Here is a 10551-nt window from a genome sequence, read left to right as displayed (position 1 = left end):
CGAGTGATGCTGGAATCCTACAATGGCTCTGAACCGTTGTGTTATCAAATAGTTAAGTAATTTAACAAGAGATAACAACCCCTGACTTCCTCCACCAGTCCATACTCTAGTTCCTCAAGTGGTTTTAGGGCCACAAACTGACCCCTTATTATTGCAATGTAGTCAGTATAAAATACTGTTGTCTTGTGAATTCAAATGGATTCAAATACAGGGAAGATTTAAACACACTCCAAAAAGGTTGTATGTAATATAAATGACAGATACATATCTTTAACTGACAGAAACGCTGTTCACAAAGTGAGTGTAGGATGTGGAAAAGTGCAGTGAGAACACAGTGGCACATGGGAGCAATTTGTCTTCCTGTGTAGTTCAATGGCGGTAACGTAAACCTGCTTAAATAACAAAACATATGGTCCCAGTGAGTCTGAAGCCAGACAGACGGAACTCCAGGTCCCAGAGCTCATTTTCAGATTTCACGGAAACGATATGAGAAAAAAAAGAAGGGGGGGAGAGAAATATAATATTTGTATTTACACAGATATCAGATATGGAGTTTCTGCAATCACAGAGTGGCTTTCTTGATTCCTCTCCAGCCCCCAGAGGATTGTTATCTGACGCGTGCTTTCTTTTAAGCTTCCACAGTCACTTGTAAAGTAGTGTGGATGTTGCCTGTGTTTTCCCTGCACAAGAAAACACAGAGGAAGGCTGATCCTCTGCATTTCGTGGTCTCACAGCTGCAATCTCCAATTCCCCAGGAGGTTTTGGGCCCCGGTCCAGCGGTAAGCAGAGACACTGAGCTTTTTCACACGTGAATGCTCTCATGTCATGTTGGGTTCTCTGCTCATTTACCAACAGTCACTGTGTGGGTGTATTTTTTAATCCTGTGTCTCCTGTCTGAATTGTACCGATTTGATTTGTGTCCTTTATTATTCATGTTTTCATTTTTCCTCCCGCTGACCTGTAATTTGAGCAGCCATGTGATTTTTCTGTGTCCCAACACGACACGTTAGTCACTGATAATTACGCTGAAAAGAACCTCACTTGGAACACATTCTAACCATAACCCTGATAAACACATATTTTCTAGAAATAACTGTCTACAAAATGTGCATTTGAAAAGGATATGACAGAAAATTAATTATGATATTATTATATTATTATATATATTATATATTATAATATTTTTCTGCCTTGGCCTTTTGTGGATCATGCTTTTTGTCAATATATCTGAATTAGTGTTTGGCCACTTTATCACCATATAGCGTATACATGTATTATATCAGATACATATAGCATGTACACAGAAATGTTCCGCAAACTGCTCACATTAAACACAAAATATCCAATCTCTGATATTCTCTGATTATATGAGGAATATTTGTAACTGCACGATAAGTGAATAAAGATCATCCCCCTAAAAAAACTTATTTTAATTCACAAAATCTGGATCATTGTCCAAATCGGTACCAGATTTCACAGAGATATAAGGACAGACCCCCTGATCTGGATCTGCACCAAAATTGTATTGGTTCTTCCTTCGGTCATGCCCCACCCTTCCACGGAATTTAATGGAAATTGGTGATGTAGTTTTTTTGTAATCTTGCTAATAATGAGTGAGAATCTTCACAGACAAATGAATCAGTTGTTAGGTATTGTCAGTTTTCCCTGTACTTCCCTTCAGGCTGTGTTATTGAGAGTATACGATGAATCATGTGGTGCGGCACCATTTCATGAGCACCAGCAATAATGTTTACCCATTTTTCACTGTTAATAATGTTTGCAAGTGAAAATCACATTAAATGGAAGAGAATCAAAAGTCCATAAAACTGTATTAACCCTGATGTGCAGGTGGTTTCCCTCACTTCACTTCTTGTACCAAGTATTTCTCTTTACAACAACAAAATGAACCTTTATCAATCTAATCCCCAGTAATGAAATTTGAGCTGTATGAACCAGCGCGGATGTGCTACAATTCCTTCTTTTGAGAGCCACAATAACTGCAGATAGCGATCTCCCATGCTCCTCAAACTATATGTCAACAATCTGGACGCTATTAAACCCGGGTGAAAAGGATGGGATGGTGTTTATTGTTATCTGTTTTCAAAAGCCCTTATAAGCGGAGCTTAAGACAGATTGTGGAAATCCATTAATTCGTATATTGCCTTGTATGAAATCACAGGATTTGTTGAGGGGGGGTTGAATTTAACCTGTAATAGCTTTACCTCAGCTGTGCACATTGTCAGAGGAGTCAGACTGAAAAGACTGCACCTCACAGATAAAACACATGATGCATTATCTTGAATACAGACTACACAGAGGAGCCCCTATTTGTGCTTATCTGTATTGAGTAATATTGTACATACAAATCCATTAGTGACACCACACAGGTGACTATAGCACTGACAAAACAAGTCATTCATTCATCTGCATCTCTTTATTTAATGGGTGTGATCAGTACGCATTGTTTTCTTATTTACCGACCACATCTACTAATTTGCACAAGATCATTTGGTGATAAAGCTAAATAGGAAAGTGACATCATGAAATAAATTTAGGGAGCTAATCCTCAAGTTCAGCATGCACAAGTCTCTGGCCACACCAAAAAAAACGTTCATCTCTAAATCCAGGTTTCTAATACCGAGCAATCCCCTTTTCTCTAAAACCCCAACAATAAGGATCTTAGGAGCTCTCCACTTCTCATTTTATGCAGTGAAATCTGATTTCTTTTGGAGAAAGGAATGAGGCAAGATTAACTGAATCTGCCGTCCTCCCTAACCTCTTCACAAAACTGCCCAGATTAGCTAGGAATTAAGTTTCAACCGTTTTATGTGTCTGGTCCACAGGGGGGATTATAGTTTTTACTATTTTTTTTACCTCCCAATTTCACTATAAGGGCCTGACACAGTGTTGTAGAAGGGGAGAAGGAGAAGAGCAGCGGAGCCTGAACAATCAAAAAGTGCTGTGTGTCAATATCCTGTGATTAGCATTGCTTTTGTTTTATTGGACTTTCTTTGAGAGATGGATGGAGTGATGAGGACGGAGAGACAAAAGTTTCCTTTCACCATAGAGAACATATTGAGCAAATATCCAGACGGTAATGGTGACAGGTGGACGTGTGGGACGAGTGGTGCTGGGGAGAAAGAGAAGGCAGTGAGTCCTGCTGGGGACCAGACAGAGACTGTTGTTCATCACGCCTGTGTGTGCTGCTGCTACTGCTCCCACTGTGGAGACATATTCAGAGCTGATTTCATCCATGAAGGTAAGACTAAACCATCACCTCTGTTTTAACACGTGTTTTAAAAGGCTGGATTTGTCTTCTGAATCACTTACTCTCCTCTCTTACATCAGATTTCCTCCCTGCCGCCTGTCAGTATGGATGGCCCCCGGCGATGCTCTCCAACCCCTGCAGGCTGGGAGAGGCTCTTAGAGAGGAGCAGCTGCCCGGTCAGGTGCACAGGAGGACCAGGCGTCACCGCACGATTTTCACCGAGGATCAGCTGGATGCACTGGAGGAGCTGTTCCTGCAGAACCAGTATCCAGACGTGAACACGAGGGAGAAATTAGCACAGCACACTCACTTGAGAGAGGAGAGAGTAGAGGTGAGTCTGTTAGGTCATATTCAGCCTTTCAATATATAATGCAGATGTGAAGTTGTAAATGCCACATTTAAAAAGGGATATAATTGCATTTGTGTGTTTTTATTAAATGTCTGGATGTTTGATAATGGTTTCTAATTTAGATCTATGTATTTAAAAGTTGCCAGATATTGTGAGTACAGTAAATGACAGCATGAAATTACCACTAACTAACTTTTCTGGCAGGTTTGGTTTAAAAACCGAAGAGCAAAGTGGAGGCGTCAGAAAAGACTATCGTTTGCTGTGGGAAATGCAGAAAACTAAATTTTGTACTGTATATATGGACGACAGCACTGAAAATGAGAGAGTTATATTTGTGTGTATGTGTGTGAGTGGTTGAGGGAATAAATTATATTGTAATCAGTTCACAAACAGCCAGACAAAATCTTTTTTTCCGACAGAAAATAAACAAACGTGGTTTTTTTTGTGACTAATTATGTGACTTAAGCCTTGGCAGTTTGTAGCCTTTTCATGAAGCTGGTTGGTTGAGTGTATGATAGAAGCACTGGCTGCAAATACATCTTTTGAATCCTGAAAGATAAGTTTTAAGTTTGTAAATATATTGTTCTAACTGGCACCAGTTGTGAAAAAAGGTGCCCTTGATAAAAAATAAAGTTCTTTTGGAAGAGTTGAAAGAATCTGTTTTTCCCTCAAACCACAATACACAAAACATCATGACATGTAGAATGTAATTTAAATATTTCACTTTATCTGTTTTAGTTTTAGGTTTATGTTTTGGAGAGAAAAAAAGAAAAGCTTTCATCTGACAAATTATCCACCCAGGAGCACAGGCAATATTTATTGGGGCACAGGATAATACCAGGAGTTAGTATACATATATATATAAATATTCTGCAAGTGAGTAGATAACAGGAGTCAGATTGAAGCCACTTGTTTGAAGAGTCTATCCTGCAAACTATACCTATATTGCATATTAGATAATGGTCATCAGTAAGGATGAGTAGCCTTGGTTATTGCTTTGTTGTTCAAATGAGGAATGCTATCAGGGATCTTTTAAATTCAATATAATATATATCATTAATATGATCTTGAAAATACAAGTGTATTTATTTGGTTCAGCTGAAAGACTTTGGTTCTGTAACATTATTTTGTCAAGTAAGTAGATGTTACTTAGAACACTGATATATGTTCTACAAACAAGTGTTAATTACAAAGAACGTGGAACATATTGTCTCCTATCTAAGTTACAAGCAAAGTTATAATAGACAAAAATACTGTGATTTAATCCATAGTCAGCATTCACAACATCAAAGACATCAAAGATCAAATACAGGAACAACTCAAAAAGAGGTTGAAACAAATCAAACATTAATACGGAGAAGTGGAAATAACAATAATAGAAGGAAATATATTTAAATTTAAACAATAAAAAAAAGATTTAATTCAATAATAATAAAAGTAAAAAAAAAAAACGACTGTAAATATCCTGAGGGTAAACTTCCGGTGACGTCACCTCGCGCAGTACGGAACTACGTCGGTCGGACGCTGTCGCTCTGTTGTGGTTAATGATCTATGCTAATAATACGTAGCTAACGCATCGCAGTTGTTCACAGCTTTTTAAAGCGTAGGATTTCCCACGGTGACCCCTTCACGTTTGTACGCGGCGTTTGTGAGGTATAGAAGCCGCCTCGCGTTTCCGTCCGCTCGGTGTTTGTCGGTGAACGATCCTCCGTTAGCCGTTAGCCTGCGAGGCTAGTCGAGCTCCACGATGGAGGGCAGCGCCAGCGTCAGGAGAGCCCTGTGCGGGACCCTCGTCCCCGCGGCGGTGACAACGATGGCTATCCGGCAGCAGCCAGATAATAAAGACACGGGGAGGCCGCACAGAAAGGTCCTCGACGAAGAGCAGTACATCGAGGTGAAGAGATGACAGAGGACCGCGTGTGGGGGGTTACGGTGTTTAACTGTAGTAACCAGACAAAACAACGGTGTTAGCGAGGTTCAAGACAGACGAGAAACTGACCGTACTATAACAAACGTTGTGTTGAACTGTGTGTCTTTTGTTACAAAGGTTTACGTTGTGTACGTAGCATCTCTTTAGTGCTTTTTAACTTGGACACTGGTTCTTTAAATGAACGTATTGTTTGTCAAGGAGCAGTTGAAGTTGAGAAACATGTCAGTGTTGGAGGTTAGACTCAGGAAAGATCTGCGTTTGACAGTTGTGAATTTACAATTTCATAAAATGAAGAGTTTTGTCCATTAATGATATTCATGGAGACGTGAGACTGTGTTTGAAATGACAAAGATATTAGGCAACAATATTGATAATCTAGTAGTAATTTAATTTTTAAATAGGCCATAGGTCCTCGGGTAATAGCCTCCCATACGTAATAAATTATTATGAGTCAAATAACATTCAGCTTTTAACTGTCAATATTTGAATGATGATTTGTTGGGGTTTGGTACATTTATGTCTGTTTCTTGACTTTTCATTGACTGAATAAATAGATCAATCAGCAGATAACTCAACAATTAAAATGACAGTAGCAGCCTTACCACCCTGGTTTGTTGTTAGAAACTAGCAACTCAAGTAAATATGTAGGATTGTGTAAAAGTGAGACTCGCCTGAGAAAAAGCAGTCGGGTATATAATTTCTTTCTTGTTGTTGTGGAGTGCCAGAGAACATGTTGTGATCCTTTCATGTTCAAAGTCAAGTCTTACCTGTTTACTTTGAACAGAGTTTGGAGAAGATCATCCAGAGGGACTTCTTCCCCGATGTGACCAAATTGCAAGCGCAGAAGGACTATCTGCACGCAGAGGAATGTGGAGACCTGGAGAGAATGAGGGAGATATCCATCCGATATGGATCATCTGTGACAAAATCTACACCAAGATCTTCTGCCCCATGTGAGTATTGTGATGTAATTGCTGTATTTTTCTTGTTTTTTTTAATCACAGAAAGAAAGAATAGCTTTTGTGTTCTTGTTGCACCTTGTAAATAGATGATTTTACAAGCTAGTTGCACCATACCAGATTTTGTCATGAATGTGCTTTTCAACTATGTTTTATTTTGTGGGCAAGATGTGACTCCAGCCAGCTTTGAGACACCAGTGGGCTACGCGGCGTCTCCCTCCTCCATTCGTGGCAGTAAAGGTTTAGATGGAGGTGAGTGTTTCATTTTTTTAATGAAACAAATTGAGATACAGAAGTTTACCAGAGGTTAAACTGTACTTTTCTCAATGTTTTATTTACAGAAAGCATCGATGGTGACAAGGAAGAAAAAGAGCTTCCCCCCCTGGATCGATTCCTGGCTAAAAATACCAGTGAGGATAATGAATCGTTTGAACAGATAATGGATCTGGCTAAAGACAAGGAGAAAGTGAAGCATGCCTGGTTATATGAGGCTGAGGCTGAATACAAACAGGTACACATGTGCAGATTACTTTACTTAAATTCAAAGCAAATGAAAAACAGGGGTTCTGATCACACATACTTTAGTGAAGTTAGAATTTTGTGAAATTGTTAGTTGCAGAACTTTTTATGACTGAATAGCTAATTACAGAAATACTTTTTATGTGTTGGGTATCAAACAATAACCAACTGTGGGCTTGAAATGGGGCTTTGAAAAGTTTGTAGTTTGTAGCCTGCATTTAAACTACAACTTCAATAGTTCTAAGGATTTACGTGGCAGTAGTTTATAGTGGCAGTTGATTGCTGACTGACTAAAGTGAAAACATATAATAAACAATTGTGTGTTTCAGCGCCACGAGGAGAACCTTGCCTTACCATCCATGGAGAAAGCCGCACTAGAATGTGTCAAAGCTGGACTGGAAACATGGGAGTACAAAGCAAAAAATGCCTTGATGTATTATCCAGAAGGTAAGATTTAAAAAAACCATAAATGGCAAAAATTTATTAAAACATTTCAGTGAGAAAATAATTAATATATAGTTTTTTTTCTCCGCATTTTCCAATTCAGGTGTTAAAGATGACGATGCTTTGTTTAAAAAACCACGGGAGGTAGTTCACAAGAATACACGTTTTGTCGTCGACCCATTCAGCAAAGCTCTCAACAAAAGCCAGATTCAACAGGCTGCAGCTCTGAATGCACAGGTACGTTTTAGGAATATGGTTCATGAAACCAAGAAATAAGGGATGATGTTGCATTGGGGTAATATACCTCAGTATAATTCCTGAAGGATGCAGCTTAATATATCATGTCTCTTTGTCCAGTTCAAACAAGGTAAAGTGGGCCCTGATGGGAAAGAGCTCATCCCACATGAATCCCCATCAGTGAATGGATATGGTTTTGAGAGAACGCCTTCCCCTGCACCTGGTAAGTGCATCTTCTAATCCTTCTCCACCTGGAACGAAATGTAGCAATAAATTATTCGAGAGCCCTGCCAACATTTTGTTGTTCTGTCCAATTCTTTTCAGGTGTATGCGACTCACCTCTGATGACATGGGGTGAGATCGAGAGTACACCCTTTCGTCTGGATGGATCGGACTCACCATATGTTGAGAGGAATCACGGTCCGTCATTTAAGGTACTGAGCATTCAGAAGTTTAGATTTTTGGGCCCAGGATGCCATTACTCCACCATGTCTTTACATAAAAATGTTGTTGTGTTGTGTTTAAACCTTTTTAATATTTTCTCCATAGATTCCAGAACCTGGGCGGCGAGAGAGGCTGGGTATAAAGATGGCGAATGAAGCTGCTGCTAAAAACCGTGCAAAGAAAAAGGAGGCATTTCGAAAGGTCACAGAGAACCTTGCAAGGTAAAAACGTTCATCCTTCTACACTCTTGATTTTATCTTCTACAGGTAACAACGCCCTGCTCCATCTGTCAGCTATGTCTTTTACAGCGTGTGTTAGTGTAGTTATTAAGAAGTTACTATTGTCATGAACTAACTGATCACCTTTGTGTCGCAGTCTTACACCTAAAGGTCTGAGCCCAGCCCTCACCCCCGCCCTGCAGAGGCTCGTCAATCTGACGTCTAGCAAAAACACGGACAAAGCGCTAAGAGCAAGTTACACCCCATCTCCCTCACATAGAGCCCCTGTGTCTCCCTTTGGTGGATCTACTCCAACAGGAACACCGACACCAGACAAAGCCAAGACACCAGGCTCTCAAGACGTTGCATCACTCACAGACAATCTGCTGCAACTTCCCAAGAGACGGAAAGCCTCAGACTTTTTCTAACGAGGAGAGGCTTCTCTCTGTTGGGATATTATAAGACGTTGTATTGTGGAAAAGTTTATAAGAAACTATCCACGCCAATTTTTTCTGTGATTTAAGAGCACATCTTTCGACTGGATGGCTCGATAAAGAAATGTACAGTGGACCGATGTATTTTTGAGGATTTATTTGTTTCATGTTTGCACAGATGGGTTGCTGTAGATCCCCAGTGAAATATGCTTTCCAAATTCTATGGAATTATTTGTTTGTTATATTATATTTTCTTTTGGTCTCAAATATAAAGTTTCCTGTTCAGCAATTTCTTCCACTTACGAACCAGCACATCCTGAACTGATATTTTTATATAATTATAGCCCATCATTTTTTTGGGAGAATTTCATGTGGATTTTAACACATTTTACACAATAGTCTTTTGCCCGGTTCTTCATACATGTAGCCATGGCATTTTAGTGTCTCCCTTCAAATGTAAAGGTGTTTTCATGCCTGTGAGCATTGAAGCTACATCCAGAAATATTCAAACATGTACTCAAGTCTGTTTATTTGGAGTATCTGAGGTTTCAGGGTACCTTGGGGCCATCTTTTAATAAAAAGAGGTTGGCCTGTTGGGAAAGTCAACACACATGCTTGATTTCCTACTTACCATTCTCAAGGGAGTCCGAGGTCATTGTCTGTTTTCATTATAAAGAAGTGAAGCAAACTGATGTAGACTGAGGTGTGTGCATTACATACTTAAAATGTACCTTGTATTGGATTTTAGTACTGTTCATATTTAATATACATGTTTATCATGTGTCTGAAAAGGGTGTTGTTACAAAAGCAGAAGAGGCTAGGTTTGTATTTTGTTACTTGTCTGCTCATATGTACATTGAAAGAACAAGTGGACACTGTATGGCATTGACACATAGTGCAGCACCAGCACAAGAGGTGGAGGACAAACTCTCCTCTCGTGCAAAAAAACGTGTGTTTCAAACCTCAGCGGAAGCCAATGTGAAGCTTCAGCAGTCTCGAGTTTAACTGGGCATCATCTGACAGTACAGGAGCGAAAAAATTCCCCTCTGTGCGTTTTCTCCAGACATTGTTTTTTGGGCTGAGAACTGTTTGGATTAACAACTCTTATTATGTCTAACTCAGACTGATAAGGCAGCCAAACCTTACATTACAGCGCATGTTTGTACACAGCAAGCACAATAGATTTCCATTTTACTGTGTGGGAATTGTTTTCAGGCAGACTTCCGGATATAGAGTCACCAGCCAGTGGGAAAAGGTAGACATTTTATTTAAAACGTTTCTTTCTCTCTGGTTCATTCTAATGACACTTTTAATTAGTTTTTTCAACCTGATAGTCAACATATATCAGGTAGTGTGAATGTGTGCAAAATGGGGCTTTCTATTATTGTTAGGCACCTATTAAACACTCTTAATCTGTTGCGCACAGCCAAATATAGCTAATTATATTAATTGTGCTGTACTTAATTGCCCCCAAAGCTGCTGTTAAAGTCATCAGATATCTCTTCATTATGAATAGAAAAGTGGACTGTAAAATGTCCTACTTGTTATTACAGTTTCCGTGTTGGGAGTTTGACCCATCGGGCATCTCCCAGGGTCAAACAACTCAGAGTGTCTCCAGAGGGAGTGAAGTACAGCCACTTAAATAGTAGCTTATTACGAATCTGCATATGTATGTATTTGTGTATAAAAGCTTTTCAGTGATTTCAAATTAAAAAGATACATTTAATTTAAGTTGGTTTGATTTTTTGG

General features: G+C 39.4%; 2 protein-coding genes across 2 annotated transcripts; both read left to right on the top strand.

Annotated features, from left to right (window-relative positions):
• The first annotated feature begins 2826 nt into the window (after nt 1–2826).
• On the top strand, nt 2827–3899 carry LOC118098184 (homeobox protein goosecoid-2). The gene is given in 5 exon segments (XM_035141784.2): nt 2827–2862; nt 2864–2909; nt 2912–3259; nt 3349–3599; nt 3822–3899. Coding segments are annotated over 5 exon segments (759 nt in total).
• A 1204-nt stretch (nt 3900–5103) lies between these two features.
• Nucleotides 5104–10533, top strand: ess2 (ess-2 splicing factor homolog). Its single transcript, XM_035184087.2, has 10 exons — nt 5104–5511; nt 6332–6500; nt 6675–6758; nt 6848–7017; nt 7355–7472; nt 7573–7706; nt 7827–7929; nt 8031–8140; nt 8256–8371; nt 8526–10533. The coding sequence occupies exons 1-10, from the start codon at nt 5365–5367 to the stop codon at nt 8794–8796; spliced, it is 1422 nt and encodes a 473-aa protein (XP_035039978.1). The 5' UTR covers nt 5104–5364; the 3' UTR covers nt 8797–10533.
• The last annotated feature ends 18 nt before the right edge of the window (nt 10534–10551 follow it).

This window comes from Hippoglossus stenolepis, chromosome 18 (genome assembly GCF_022539355.2).
Source record: "Hippoglossus stenolepis isolate QCI-W04-F060 chromosome 18, HSTE1.2, whole genome shotgun sequence".
Classification (NCBI taxonomy): Eukaryota; Metazoa; Chordata; class Actinopteri; order Pleuronectiformes; family Pleuronectidae; genus Hippoglossus; species Hippoglossus stenolepis.
The sequence above is the reverse complement of the archived record's forward strand: the minus strand, read 5'-3'. Positions and strand labels throughout refer to the sequence as shown.